The sequence below is a fragment of the Staurois parvus genome, unplaced genomic scaffold, assembly GCF_062004578.1.
Source record: "Staurois parvus isolate SC_StPar_1 unplaced genomic scaffold, SC_StPar_1.0 ptg000466l, whole genome shotgun sequence".
In the NCBI taxonomy this organism is placed as follows: Eukaryota; Metazoa; Chordata; class Amphibia; order Anura; family Ranidae; genus Staurois; species Staurois parvus.
In genome coordinates this window covers 556,310-572,846 of record NW_028318262.1, presented here as the reverse complement: position 1 = coordinate 572,846, position 16,537 = coordinate 556,310, and the positions used below count along the sequence as shown (strand labels likewise).

Here is a 16,537-nt window from a genome sequence, read left to right as displayed (position 1 = left end):
TTCCTTCTGCTGCTTTGTGACATGCTATTTCTCTTCTAAGGGTTAGCCCTGATTAATTATCTTGTGGCCCCATCCAGCGGACCTTGAGGCTTATGCTATGGCAACTGCTACTCAATTAAGTATAAGGAACGAAGACATCTCAAAAAACTCAAGAAAGATCATATTTCACCTTTTGAACTGATGTTCTCAAATATCAGATTGTGGAATAATAAACAGTGCCCAAAAGTATTAAATAAAATAGCATGCAAATCGTATACCTGAAAAATGTCCGTTACTTATTCCAAGTCAGCACATAAATACTTGAAGCACAACATTCCTCAAAAATATATATTTTTTTATATTAAATTACGGTTTAATCTTCTAAAATGTACTAATTTTAGTGAAGGAAAAAAAAATAAAAATTTTTAATAGATATATTTTATTTTTTTTTCCATTTTTTGATATATATATATATATATATATATACACACACATACATACATATATATATATATATATATATACACACACACACACACACATATATATATATATATATATATATATATATAAACATATACACACACACACTATATTGCCAAAAGTATTGGGATGCCTGCCTTTACACACACATGAACTTTGATGGCATCCCAGTCTTAGTCCATAGGTTCAATATTGAGTTGGCCCACCCTTTGCAGCCATAACAGCTTCAACTCTTCTGGGAACAAGGTTTAGGAGTGTGTCTATGGGAATGTTTGACCATTCTTCCAGAAGCACATTTGTGAGGTCAGGCACTGATGTCAGACGAGAACGCCTGGCTTGCAGTCTCCGGCACAATGCAGTCAGGCAAGTACTGTTCTCTTGGCAACCGCCAAACACAGACACGTCCATCGGATTGCCAGACAAAGAAGCATGATTTGTCACTCCAGAGAGCATGTCTCCGCTCAGATGCAGCTGGTCGACCATGGAAACCCATTCCATGAAGCTCTCTACGCATTGTTGTGCTAATCTGAAGGCCACACAAAGTTTGGAGGTCTTTAGCTATTGACTCTGCAGACAGTTGCTGACTTCTATGCACTGTGCGCTTCAGCATACGCTGACCCCGTTCTGTCATTTTGCGTGGCCTATCACTTCGTGGCCGAGTTGTTGTTCCCAGTTGCATCCACTTTATCATACCACTAACAGTTGACTTTGAAATATTTAATAGCAAGGAAATTTCACGGATGGACTTATTGCACAGGTGGCAACCTATCACGGTACCATGCTTGAATTCTCTGAGCTCCTGAGAGCGACCCATTCTTTCACAAATGTTTGTAGAAGCAGACTGCATGCCTAGGTGCTTGATTTTATACACCTGTTGCCATGGAGGTGATTGGAACACCTGAACCCAATGATTTGGAGGGATGTCCCAATACTTTTGGAAATATAGTGTATATAAATACTTTTCAAAGTGCTGCACTACATTGAATCATAAATTTCACATTAAAAGATAAAAGCAGTTCAACCATATGTATACATTTAGGCAATAAACAATAATATGGTTTTCATGCTGTGTCATTCCATCTTGCTGGTTTCTGTCTGTCTGACTTACTTTAAATATCATCCACAGATAGCAGTAGTGATGGGATCCTCTACAGCTGGAGGAGCATACGTTCCAGCCATGGCCGATGAAAGCATAATTGTTAAAAAGCAGGGAACTATTTTCTTAGGAGGACCTCCATTAGTAAGTATACATCTTGGTAAGACAAAGCCTTTGAATGCAAGGGTGTGTGTGTGTGTGTGTGTGTGTGTGTGTGTGTGTGTGTGTGTCTGTGTGTGTCTGTGTGTCTAATTACACATTAACAGATGTTTCCAATTTTGCCATGTTTAGTGTGCTCTGATGTGAAATATTAATGTCAGGTGACTTAATGTTTGTTGATCCACATCATCAGTGGCCAGAATCTCCGATGAAGTATGGCATGGGCTATCAGGAAAATAATACTTTGGATTTTCTAACCTCAGTTTAAATTGTATCTGCTTATCTAGAAAACCCTGCAATGGTAATAAAGTACTGCACAAGTGTAGTTTCAGTAAATAAAATATACAACTGGGGGAAAATTACTCTCATTCATAGCATAGCTGGTATCCCACATATCAGCAGGGATTTTATTAGCATGTTTGTAACATTGAAAATTTTTCCTGATGCTTCAATGATCATCCGTCTGCTACTGAAGTTTGTTACTTTTATTCCTGTGTTGGCATTCTACACCACCTGTGTAGCGGATTTGCACCAATGTTGAATATTGATAAGCCATGCCGGGCGTATTTTTAGGCGTTGTTTTCATATGCTTTATTGTATCTTTCTCTTTTTTTAAAAATGTTCAATAATTATTATTGAAAAAGTATGTGTTTCAGTAGCCTCTGAAAAAAAATGCTAAAGTTATACCCCACCAACCACATCACTGTAAAGAGAAAATTCTTCTCCTATTATATATAAAGTAATTCTGTGAATTTCTGTGCATTTTGTAGTGATCCAAAAGCTATTTAGCCACCATCACAAAGTAAGAATACTTACCAATAGGAACTCAAATTTAAATAGTGCAGTGCTCCTCAAAAGAGCTATAACCTACTGATATTATACAATGTAACTCTTATGGCAAAAACATTAAATCACATAACATAAAAGCTTTCATTAAAAGTGTGTATCATGGTACACAATATGAAGATTACTTGGAGAAATCTTATTCTGACTTGAATTAAAGATCATTCAATGTACCCAACTGGACTTCCATATAATCAAGGCATTCACAGCACTTCATTTATCTCAACTTTTTTTTTTTTTTAGGTTTTATATAGATCGGGAAAGGGTTAAAAGCTCTAGCAGCAGGGGGGAGAGAGAGAGAGAGAGAGAGAGACCCTCACTTCCGGTCCTACTGACATTTTACCAGGCAGGAAATGAGGGGAACATTCCAACAGTAACACAAACCTTACATGAGGACTAGAAACCCCATTATACTTTTATTTCTGTATCCCAGTTACTGAATTTTCCCCCCATCTGCAGACAAAGTGAGGGTACATTTTGATAAGAGAGCATCATATAGCAGTAAAAACCAAAGAGTTCTCATTCCTTCCCACTCTATTAAAATATAAGAAAAGGTTTTTAGCTTGACAAACAAACAATTTAAGGGGGATTGGGGAGTTCTACCTGAAATGTGCTATGTAACTTCCTGATCCCCTGCTTATTATCTCCCTAGAGTCAAACCCCTCTGGTAGTTTTGAACCTAACTGTAGGCTGTGAAAACCTTTTTGATTTAATACATCAGGTGTTCTGTATGTGAATGACTATGAGAGCTTGCAATGTTTTCAATTTAGAAAGAGCACCCTTGCATCTTACGGAGGTAAGCAAAAGGGGTTCCCAGATCACATAACTGATCTGGAATGACATGCAGCATTACAGAAAGTAAAAAAATGTACACACAGCAGGTACACCACGTTCTGTATACATTTCAAGCTTTGATCTTCAGTTATGACCAAACTATCCAGAAATAAAAGAAAGAAGAGTTGCACTCCATCGTTAGCTCCTCTTGCTGTATTTATTAATCAACCAAGTATGCTGTATACACGCTATCTCCACCTAAAAAAACAAACTTCTTGTTGCATTTCACCACTCTCGGCTTGCTCACAATGGTCCTGGTTAGCAAGCCAGGAACAGTGAAACGAGTCAAGAAAGTTTTTTTTTTTTGAGGAGGCAGCGTGTATACAGCTTACACGTTGATTGTTTGATAAATACACTAGGAGGAGCTGACATTGGGGTGCAGCTCTTATCCTTTTGATTTTTGGATAGTGAGCAGAGATGGGCTACAGAAGTCAGCACCCAGATTATCGGTGCAGAGGAGCGGGTTTTAAGCAGTTCTGTGGATTTGGGAATGTTTTGACCAGACTATTTTTATCCTTTCTTTTCAAATTCACTTGATGTAACACAACCCCTTGATCTGAGTAAACACAGATCTGTTTGGTTGCTAAGGATTACTGCACTTTGGTCTAATGTATTAAATAATCCTGTACATGGACAGCTTGTGTTCACCAGAACTCTGTGTACTTTACCTACACCTTTCACTTTTCTGTCACCGGCGAACACATGTATATGAGGGGTATTTTTGAAAAAAAAAAATGCATACATGTTCAGCCATCAAAACTGCATCTAAAATGTGCAAATCAGGCAAAATCAAATGATCTCTGGCTATATTCACTGCAAAAAGAATGCGTTCATGGAGAAAATACTGCATTATGGTCACTAGATGGAGCTGATGAGAATACTTATTTTCTATGATAGTCAGTGCTACCTAGTGGCCATAATGTTGTACTTACATACAGTTTCAAAGTACAAACAGTTGTGCCAAATGTTTATAACTACACCCGATAATCTAATATAACTGGTTCCTGTTCATGTGATTTAAGAATTTACATAAAATTATCATAAACATAACAGCTATAAAAAAATAAAATATCCATTAAATTTACACACAATTAACCTGGCAGCCGGTTAAACCTACCAAGCTCTACCCACAGCCTTAGACAACAGAAGGGCCTTGTGTTTAGTACTTGCCTTTTTTGCAGATTCAGAGAAAAGGACACCATTATTTCCAATAATTCCAACAGGATAACCAAATATTCTGGCAAATCCTTTAAAATGGAAATTTTAACATTTTAGTGAAAGACACAGTCTTAAAAAAAATGTAGGCAGGCTATAGTAAAATATAATAATGCAGCAACTTTTACCTGTAACTAGTGTATCTCCATAAAGTGCCTTGAACTCGTCAAATTTGCTTCCATCAACAACCCTGGCAATGACCTATTAAAAGCAAAAAAAAAAAAAAACCAAGTATGTGTATAAAAAATGTTTTTTGTGCTAGAACCAGAAAACTGTAAATTACCAGTGAGTCGCCTTCAATTGATTTAGGAGATTGAAAACAATGTAGTTCTAATTGCATAAGTAAAGGTTGATGGCTGCTGGCAGTAATCACAAAAAATCAGACAAGCTGGATGTCCATAGGTGAATCAAATCTCAGCCAGTTCCTACTAAACCAGCTGAGATTCAATCCATCTAAGGCTGGCTTTTGTCATACTGCAGAATTTAGTGATTAACCAGTTCTGGATCTTGGGTGTAAGAGATGTACACCAAACACTTTTACAAAGTTGCCGCATACCCCAGCAATTTTTTTTTTTTCCGTTTATTTCTATAGTGCTTGACCTGATTTTGGGGCAGATAGTGAGGCAGCCATCTTGGGCTCACTCAGTGTCCACTGTCCAAAAGTTCATTGAGAAATACAATGTGACAGCTTATTGTTACATTGCATTTGCTCATTCATATGCATATAAAAGGAGCGACCTATGATCTGCACAGGACATCAATAAAGCAACCCTACAATTAAAAAAATGTTTTTAAATGAGTTAACCCTTAGTTTTCCCTAATCAGGACTAATCAATTTATTTATCCCCTTAGATATGATTTTGTGTCTGTTATTTTGCCATGAATATTCAGATTTTTTTGTCCACTTATTTTGCTGGTTAAATTTTTCAGTTTTATATTTTTTAATGGCTAAAATGTACCTTTAAAATGACTGTCACTAGAGTCAAAATAACAAATGCCTGTAGAAGGAAGAGGCAATATACTTACGTTTCTGGTGGCCTGTGCCTGAAATGCCATATATGCTGCTCCCCGGCCGCTTGTTCATCCTGTGTTGACACGTGAGCTAGCAGGTGGAACCACAGTATTTGCAGGGGTAGCAAAAAAATCTGAATACTTGTGGTGGCTGGTAAGCAGCATTGTGGTGGTGTTTTAAGACACAAGCCTCTAGAAAGGTAGTATATTGTCTCTTTTTCTGCTATTATTTCTACTTGCTGCTCTGACCCTGTAGCAATAGGGTCACTTTAATAAGGATGGCTCTAAATACATGGGGGGAAAAAAGCTGACATTCTACAAAACCAAATCATGGGTATGGAAGGACAGATGCCTGCTCAATCTAAAAGAGCATACCTTTGAGCATCAGCAGGAGCTAAGAAATACGTTCATGGACACTAATAGAAATTTTCACCTTTAAGCCTTCCAGGCAATTACACAAGAGACAATCTAGGAATCGAATACAGAATGACTTCTACAGAGGCCCACCATGGGGCAAACAATATAATCAGATAAGATGTCTATAAATCTTGTAGCACAAGCACTTGGAGAAAAATCTTCATGTTAGAGAGAGGAAAGCAGTGCTTCAGATCAATTCTGAATGATGCCATGCCATCAGTACAGTTCATCTTTACTTTCAATATGCTCATGCTAGCCTTTTACTGATGGCAAAGCAGCCAACCGCAGGATTTTAATAGTCTGCATAAGGTGTATAGTATGCATAAGGTGTATAAATGGCTATTTAGTTATTTGATATACATGTTTGTTTGTTTTTTTTGTACAGATGGTACACAGTCATGTTAATTAAACAAGATGAAATTATCATAATAGAATACCCAGTCAAATCAAATTAGTGGTAATAAAAAGCTGATCATTATTATTATTGTTATTATACAGTATTTATATAGCGCTAACAGTTTTCGCAGCTCTGTACAATATAATGGGAGACAGTACACGAGACAGTACAGTAACAATACAAAACAATACACGGGGGGGTTCAAGGGCCCTGCTCCTTGGAGCTTACCACATCATCAATAAAAAAAAATAACATCTCCCTCCTGGTCAGACCTTTACATGGTTTTGCTGTGTAGATATTGAGATAGCACCCACTTTCAGTGGCATGGCCCAAGTGTTATGTCTAATATAACCAATAACCACTTCTTTGACTGTCATGTAGACACAGGGATTGAATCCTATCATCCAAGTGGCCATGTGCATGGATAAATGGAATGCAAGCAGACATATGCAAGCAAAACCTATAGAACCAACCCTAACCCTGTATAACAATTGATTGTTTACTCCATTTGCATTTTCTTCCCTGGATACAAAGCATGTTAAAAAGAGTCTCAGCCAATGCCTTTAGTTGATTAACCACTTGCCATCCTTTGGCCAAAGATACATGGCCTAAGGAGCAAGTGGTTATACATTGATAATGGCTGCAGCCATATATATTTTTTTTTTAGTGCCAGCAATCAGCCTTCCGTCAAAAGTGATCTGTTCCTCCCTTTCCACTATGATGTTACTGGTCAGCAAAGCAGCTGATCAAACCTATCTCAGTTTAATTGGCTGACTTGGAGGGCAGAGGGGGAATAAAGGGTCTAATAGACCTCTGATCTCTCCATAAAGAGTACCTGTCATTGCCCAAGTTATCACAAGGGATGTTGTTCATCCCTTGTTATAGCTATAAATTTTTATGAAAAAAAAATATGTAAAAGAATACATTTAAATACATTTTTTAAAATGTTAAAGGATCCCTACTGCCCCGTGCAAATGCAAATGTGCACGCATGTCCCGCATACATATGTAAATGGTGATTGCACCACACATGCGGCATTGCAGTGATCGCCTGAGAGAGCAATAATTCTAGCACCAGAGCTCATTTTCAACTCTAAACTGGTAACCTGTAAAGGCTTTTAAAGCACCGCATACAGAGATTTTCTAGGTACCACAGTTAGTCGCCATTTCAAAGGCATGCAAAATTTTAAATGTAAGTATCTATTTACTTGGCACAACATCTTTTAAATCTTACAAAAAATGGGTATTATATTGTGTTTGTGTGCACTAAAATGCATTTAAGTGTATTTTTCCTGAAAACGGGCATTAGATAAACAGCTGTGCTAACATCATGTGACACAAAATTGCAGCATCCACCACCTTATTCTACCCTAATTCTACAGGACCTCTGCTTCCAGGAAATAGCTAATGTTTGGAGGTTATAGGTAATCAGCAGAAAGATGGTATTTTAAAATGTACGTGAAAAATTAATTTTTTTTTTCCCTTCAATAAAGTTGTCCATCATGATTAGGCAAGGCCCTGAATTGTAGAAGCTGTGCCCAAAAATGCAAGCAGAGGACAAAGACATAGTCCCCAATCTTGCCTGTAGGCTCCCTGCAGCTGTTCTCACTCCTGCCTTGTTCTGCACTTTGTCCCTGAGTGGAGGTGGCCATCATGGTAGAATTATATGTGCTCATATTAAAGCTGCTTCTCTGATGACTGATGGGGGAAAATTCAAGAAACAGAAGGAGAAGTATAGGAGCCACAGAACAACAGAATGGAGCAGGGGGATGCAGTTCTTCCAGTACAGCTTTCTCTCCAGAAAGCAGCACAGTAATAACATATCCAAAACTCAAAAGTCTAGCAGTCACAGGCAGTGGTGTCCCTTCCACAGCAGACATGCAGCTATAAGGCTGTAGGCCAAGAACTGCTTAGGTACACCTAAACACCAAGAAGCATGCTACTATGTTTCAGAATGAATTCATGATAAATCATTTAGGTACTTCTTAGATGCAATTAATCACTCTAGTTTCTCTCATATATCTATAACATAGCAAATCTTCATTTTCTAAGTTCAGGTACATTTAAAGTAGTCTTGCAATCCTTTCTAGCCATAGCATGATTATAGGCCACTGGACTGGCTGAGGAATAGCATAGCCAAGCAGGACTAGGGAGGTGGAAGACTGGAGAGTATTGAAATCTGTCCTTTATTACCTGCCCCTAGACATGATAAAACACAAGGTACTACCAAAACTGCATGACTTATTCCCCACAGTGTACTATTACAGCTGCTTAAAGTGGCTGTAAACCTCAGAAATGAGATATGAACAAAGCATATCCCTCTATAGTGTGTACCTGTCTCAATTAAGAGCACTAACCTTAATTTCTGTCTTCTGCTTTGTTCCTCTGCTATCTGCATGGTTCAAATGGAGAAACAGAAAAAGGGCACACTGACCTAGTGCATTATCGTTTAAAATAATTTATTAAAGAAACAAAAATAGGTATCATACTCACAATGGACATAACACAGGCATGTCAAACTGAACAATATGTATGATCCAAACAACATCTGAGTCCATACGATGGAACCCTGGATGACCAACTGGCTAATGCGTTTCGAGGACACAACCTCTTCCTCAGAGCCAACCAGGTTGGCCAGTTGGTCATCCAGGGTTCCATCGTATGGACTCAGATGTTGTTTGGATCATACATCTTGTTCAGTTTGACATGCCTGTGTTATTATGTCCATTGTGAGTATGATACCTATTTTTGTTTCTTGGCTCTGAGGAAGAGGTTGTGTCCTCAAAACGCGTTTCTTTAATAAATAATTTTAAATGATAATGCACTAGGTTGGTGCGCCCTTTTTCTGTTTCTCCATTTGTATCCAGTGTATTCGGACCACCCCGGTCTGTTGAGGGCAGCAAGCAGTGCATATTCCAGAAAATTCCAGAACATTCCTATTGGGTCTACTGAGTCCTTTCCTAGCGCAGGAGTAAAGTGTTTGTTGTGTTGGATCTGCATGGTTCACTTCTGACAAGTTTTCCTGACTCAGGAAACTGACTCCAGCACACAGCCTGTGATTGACAGCCTCAGCTCTGTTCCTGTGTGCTCTGTGACATGAAATATGAACAAAGCATATCCCTCTATAGTGTGTACTTGTCTCAATTAAGAGCACAAAGCTTAATTTCTGTCTTCTGCTTTGTTCCTCTGCTATCAGCATGAATCATTTCTGACAAGTTTTCCTGAGGCAGGTAACTGACTCAAGCACACAGCCTGTGATTGACAACCTCAGCTCTGTTCTTGTGTGCTCTGTGAAGGGGGTGTGTCTCCTCCCTCCAATCAGCTCTCAGAGATAAGTCAAACTTTATATCCGAATGGATATAGAGAAGAGAAGACTGCAGATAAACAGGTACAACTTATGTACGAGGATGTGTTTTCTCTCTGTGTATCACCTGAGGCCAGTCACTTCACTGAGTATTTGTAAGGGTTTACAACCATTTAAAAAAAAAAACTTGAAGCTGTTGCTGAGTGGTGTTCTTATTTTGAATATTCTTAAAAGGTATACCTCTCGGATATCAAAATTCTTTTTTAGATTGTCACCAACAATTCCATACAGCTCATCTGTTGGGAAAAGAGGGTCTTCAGGATTTTCTACAGTAACCTAAAAAAAAAAAAAAAAAAAAAAAAAAAAAAAAAGACATTTTTGTTTTAAAAGTATTACCCATCAACGTTTATGTATCAAATCATCACAAACTAAGATAAGCCTTTTGAAGACGTAAGCCTACTTTTCAACTGACTCAAAACTATATTTGCTCATAACCGGGCCAATTTGATAAGAAACTACAAGATATACCCATTCTAAAAGAGCTCACCAAGCACTGCTCTCCATCTCTATATAACATGACACAGAGAACAACTGAACACTGTTTACTAGAGAGCTTATTTCATCATCCTGCTTTGGATAGGTTGTCTTCAATTCACACTATTTGCGGTGACAGACGTTATAATGCAGTGTAAAATGCCTGTCACCGCAGGGACACACAGAAAACAGTTGCTTCCGATGTGTCCCATTTACACTGCAACACAGCCTAGTGTTGCTGTAAAATGCAGACATGCTGCACGCTGCCACATCGCACTGAAACGTAAGGCAGCACAGCTCAATCGGTTCTCCAGAGGGTCATTTATCACATATGAGGAGGAACATCTAAGGAGGAATCCACGGGATTGATCTCCCTTTACAAACAAAGCAAATCATTTCTGACAAGAGAGTAAGAATAAGAATTACGGATACGGTGGCACGTGGTGAAATCTTAGCACTTTTTGAGCACTTGCAAGTGAGTGTAATTTAGTTTTATTTATTATATGTGAAAGAGATAATGCACTATGTGCGGTTTATTTGATATTTTTTGAGGGGTAAAGAGGAAGAGGATGACATCGCATTGAAGATATAGGAACTGAGCATTTAGCGATCCATGGTGAAAATCAAGGAAATAAGAACTTATCAGATTTATTGATAATTTAAAGACTTTTGATCAAATTTGGAAGCTGAGCAACAATTTATTTCTTGGCTTCCTGGGGAGGAAGTAATAGCGACTGGGGATTGTGTGCCATATGGATGAGTTCATAGTTTGACATATATTATTAATTTTTTGTGTTTAATATTGTTATCTGGGGTCTACCTTGGTGTTGGAGTTCATACAGAGCAGCTCGTTTCACTGCTCAACATTGCAGTGAATGCAGTGTATGTTTTGTACACTTGACAAAGTTTTTTTAATTTAAAAAAAAAAAAAAAAGGGAGTCGTGTAATGTGCTGAATCACGCATCACACTGCTTCCTACCGCAGCCATAATGTGGAGCTGTTGGAACGGTTAATTGTTCCTGCGTCTCTGCACTATAGTGTGAATTTGCCCTGAAGGTCATGGTACAGCTAGTCATAGTTGAAGGAGTTTTGAACTGTTGAAGGCAATCCAGCCAAGTGGCTTCTTCAGTTCAAATAAGTGGTCAAAAAATATCCCAGTATTAATACATATAAAGGGCAACAGTCTCCCTAATCCAGTTACCATGGTGTCATGAAATGCGTCAAGGGAGATGATGATTGTCCAAGAATATGAAGGGTGATGTGAAGACTTGTGAACACGCCCAGTTTAATTTTATTATTCAATCACTATGATACCATGCAGTATGGGACAGGTGTTATTTGTCTGAGTTACATGTTATCAGTCATGCTTTACTGCACCTGTCACACAATTTGTAATTTTTACACAGCTTATGACCAGCGTGACTGTTAGTAGAATAAACAAATATTTACTCATGATGCTTTACAAGTCATACAGAGACGTTCACAACACACAAGAATAAATTGTTACTTACATCTAGCGTCTTTTTATAGTTTAAGGCACGCACTGCTTTCCGAGCAAGATGAAGAGCATGGCGGTCATCTAAAGCGTAATGATCGGTAACACCAGATTTTCTGAAAGAAGAAAGAAGGTAAAATCAAAACACTGCGACCATTCTATAATAATATGTTTTGGGTAAAAAAACAAACAAACTTCGGTTAGACAATAAGGAGGTTTTTTTTTGTTTGTTTTTTTTTCTTTTAGTTTTATTGCTTTTTGTGTCCCTGGTAGGGAAAGTGACCCTTTTATTAGTCTTAATGACCATTTGTCACCAAGACAGAAAGTGATGAGAAATCCAAACTTGTTATCAAGCCAGGAGATGAGGGGAAATCTTCCAACGAGAACACTTATTCCAGTGACAATTTTATAAGTTTCGCTGACTTTAGTGGAGTTTTTCTTTCCATTTTCTAATGTGTCTCCAAAACAAGTAAGGAAGGGAAAATCTCCCCAGCAGGATGCAGCAAAATAGAGGATAGAGGATTATTACTCCCCACTCTTTCCAAAACTAAAAAAAATATATATATGGCTATACATAAAACATAAGCAGAGTTGGGTCCACTTAGTTATACTTTTATGAAATAATTAAATCTTCTGTTTTTAGAGCTTCCGTTAGTTCATAGGCTCTTTGTGCCTGTTCACACCACAGAAACATCCTCCAGATCCGTTCCGGACACGTTTCTGCGTACACGTTTTTAATGTTCTCTTTTATATGTTTCCAGATGCATTCCAGATGGCTTTTTTAATTCTGTTTTCCTGTGTTTTTTTCCATACTTTTTTTCTGGAACTGAAAAGCACTGCAACGCACTGCACTGGTATGAACTATACCACTGGAACCCATATAACCTAGTTTCTGTGCGTTTTTGATGCAGAAGAAAAAGCACAGCACTGCACGCAGTGTGAACGGGCCCTTAAACATTATTTTTAAAATTATTCTTGCCATAATTGTAATGTGGTCTTCATGTACACAACTTCAATCACTGAATGATTTAACTCTGACCAGTGACAGGAAAAAAAAACTGCCTGTGTTTTGTTTTGTTTTTTTGCGTTACACATTAATTCCAAGCAGCTAGCCATTTCCTCTGTGATTCCGTCACAGAGCACTGCATGATGGACAACAAATTTGCTCTGGGGAAATTTATAATTGAATTTACTGGTGACGACAGCTGACTTACGAGCTTTAGAGTAGAGACGCAGTGAGTCAACAGTCCCAACGTATAAGAAATGTACCTTTGAAAAAGAATTATTACAGCATCGTTAAAAAATATTGCACCTTCTGAAACCACACGCCAGATTCACTATCTGTGTGGTTGATAACTCAAAAATGGAAGTCAAATGTGCCTGTCTTAACATAACCTGAGGAAATCACCCAGGTCTGTCTACAGATATATCTGTACTTTTTCTATTCTTTAGTGTTTTATTTTGAATCCTACTAAACTATCTGCTGCCAATTGCAGCAATATAAAAAAAAAAAAAAGAATTCAAGGAAACCTTTGCAGAGATAAATACTAAAGCTGTCATTTTAACAACTTGTGCAGTGCCCTATAATCCCTATATCCTAACTTTAATATTGGCTAACCAGAGCAATACATACAGTTGTGTCCAAAATTATTCAACCCCCAATGCTGTAAAGGGGTTTAGGGACTATAGTGTACATTTGGAATTGTATTCAGAATCAAATCCTACAAGGACGTTGTAACTACCCAAATGCAACTAAAATGACATCAATTGTTTATGTAATACAGTAGTAAATGGTTCTTATGTGGTTTCTTCATTGCCACAATTATTCAACCCCTTAAAGACTACCACTCTGAAGAACAGAGGTTCATACAGGTGCTTTCCATCAGGTATTGAAAACACCTGTGGATGTCACCGAGCAGCAATCAAGCATAATAAGCACCAATTAGGCAGCTTTAAAATGACTGTGATACTCAGCTCCTTCTAGACATTTACTGGTGTGGTTACAAACATGGTGAAGGCAAGAGAATGGTCCAGGAAGACAAGAGAAGAGGTGATTTCTCTTCACAGGAAGGGCAATGGCTATAAGAAGATTGCAAAGATGTTAAACATACCAAGAGACACCTTAGGAAGCATCATTCGCAAATTCAAGGCAAAGGGCACTGTTGAAACGCTACCTGGTCGTGGCAGAAAGAAGATGCTGACTTCGACTGCTGTGCGCTACCTGAAGCGTAGAGTGGAGAGAAGTCCCCGTGTGACTGCTGAGGAACTGAGAAAAGATTTGTCAGATGTGGGTACAGAAGTTTCAGCCCAGACAATAAGACGCACACTGCGTAATGAAGGCCTCCGTGCCAGAACTCCCAGGCGTACCCCCTTGCTGTCTCCAAAGAATAAGAAGAGTCGACTGCAGTATGCCAAAAGCCATGTGGACAAACCACAAAAGTTGTGGGATAGTGTTCTGTGGACTGATGAAACAAAATTAGAACTGTTTGGGCCCATGGATCAACGCTATGTTTGGAGGAGGAAGAACAAGGCCTATGATGAAAAGAACACCTTGCCTACTGTGAAGCATGGTGGAGGGTCAATCATGCTTTGGGGCTGTTTTGCTTCTGCAGGTACAGGGAAGCTTCAGCGTGTGCAAGGTACCATGAATTCTCTTCAGTACCAGGAGATATTGGATGGAAACGTGATGCAGTCCGTCACACACCTGAGGCTTGGGAGACGTTGGACCTTTCAACAGGACAATGATCCCAAGCATACCTCCAAGTCCACTAGAGCATGGTTGCAGAGGAAAGGCTGGAACATTTTGGAGTGGCCATCGCAGTCACCAGACTTAAATCCGATTGAGAACCTCTGGTGGGACTTAAAGAAAGCAGTTGCAGTGCGCAAGCCTAAGAATGTGACTGAACTGGAGGCTTTTGCCCATGAAGAATGGGCGAAGATACCCGTAGATCGCTGCAAGACACTTGTGTCAAGCTATGCTTCACGTTTAAAAGCTGTTATAACTGTAAAAGGATGCTGTACTAAGTACTAAGATTGAATGTCACTTGGGGGTTGAATAAAACTGATAATGCTGTGAGCACAGAAAAGACATTTGTGGTTATTTCATTATAACTGTTATGTTATATTTGTCTGACCTACAAGTGCCTCTTTAATGTAAATGTAAGCAAGATGACTGAATGATCAAAGCAATGTCAAACTGGCCAAAACACTCAATTTCAGTGGGGGTTGAATAATTTTGGACACAACTGTATCTATTCAATCAGTGAATAAATATAAGCACAAAAAAATTGCTGACATCTTTTTTAAAAATGCTAGTTGTCTTGTTGTCATGCTTGCCCTCAATACCTTCATTAGACTGACATAAGTATGCAGTATGTTACATCAGAACTCTTGAACCAAATACTTTTTTGTGGCCAGCGATAAAGGTATTGATGCCAGGGAATGACAGGTTACTAGCAATTTTAGGTATTACACTCCCTACTGTAATCACTAATGATAGGAAGTCAACTCAAAGTTCTGTGCACTCTGACCACAAGCTTCCGGGAATAGCCGCAATCCCCTCAATTTAACATCAGTCCCCGTGCTCCCAAAAACCACCCTCCCCTTTTCATGTGCACTCTGGAATGCCCGCTCTGTCTGTAATAAGCTCACCTCTGTCCATGACCTTTTTGTCTCCCACTCCCTTAACCTACTAGCAATTACAGAAACCTGGCTTCAAGCAGCAGATTCTTCTTTTCCCACAGCACTTTCCTATGGAGGCCTTCTCTGGACCCACTCACCTAGAACCAGTGGTCGGAAAGGAGGTGGAGTTGGTTTGCTTCTATCCCCCCTGAGCAACTTTCAAGTGCTCCCTAACCCTCCCTCTCTATCCTTCTCTTCTTTCGAGACTCACTGCATCCGGCTGTTTTCTCCCATTTCTCTGAGGATTGCAGTGATCTATCGGCCTCCTGGACTGGTGTCCCGCTTTCTTGATGATTTCTCCACCTGGCTACCCTACTTTCTCTCCTCTGAACTACCCACTATCATTCTCGGAGATTTTAACATCCCTAATAATGTCAACAACCTGGCTACATCCCAACTCTTCAACCTAACCTCATCTTTTGCATTAGCACAGTGTATACAGTTCTCCACTCACTCTGATGGGAATACATTAGACCTTGTTTTCTCCCGTCTTTGCACTCCCTACAACCTCACAAACACCCCCTTTCCTCTCTCTGATCAAAATCTCATCACCTTCACAGTCTCCTCATCTTCAAACACCTATCCCTCCAAGCAGCAAACAATTACCTGCAGAAACCTTCACAACTTGAACCCTGCTTCTTTCAACTCTGCAACTGACCAACTCTATGACAGAATCTCTCCCCTGTCCTGCTCTGACCTGGCCACTGCTGTCTACAACAGTTCACTTTCATCCACATTAAACTCACTTGCTCCTCTAAACTACACGAAGCATCAGGCCCCGACCGTTTCAACCTTGGCAGACCTACGACACCAGAAATCATAAACGACATAGTCGTGCGCTGGAGCGATTGTGTCGTAAAACAAAATCTCAACAAGCATTCACCCTATATAAATCTGCTTTCTTAACATACAATTCCTCCCTTCCTGCTGCCAAACAAGCCTACTTTGTCACTCTTATTAATACTTTGTCATCCAGTCCTCGTCGTCTCTTCTCTACTTTTAACTCTCTACTTTCTCCACCTCCACCCAGTATCTCACTCACTGCTCACGAGATTGCAAATCATTTCAAAAACAAGATTGATGCAATTCG

At 39.1% G+C, this 16,537-nt stretch overlaps 1 protein-coding gene across 1 annotated transcript in view; it reads right to left on the bottom strand.

The window, feature by feature from the left end:
* The window catches only part of MCCC2 (methylcrotonyl-CoA carboxylase subunit 2), a 103,290-nt gene that overhangs the window by 36,677 nt on the left and 50,076 nt on the right, over window positions 1-16,537 (bottom strand). Inside the window, exons 9-12 of the mRNA XM_089689015.1 lie at window positions 11,783-11,882; window positions 9,978-10,073; window positions 4,738-4,810; window positions 4,565-4,641 (exon numbers count right to left, since the gene is read on the bottom strand). Of these exons, the coding sequence (XP_089545141.1) occupies window positions 4,565-4,641; window positions 4,738-4,810; window positions 9,978-10,073; window positions 11,783-11,882 (346 nt within the window). The remainder of the gene's footprint in view (window positions 1-4,564; window positions 4,642-4,737; window positions 4,811-9,977; window positions 10,074-11,782; window positions 11,883-16,537) is intronic.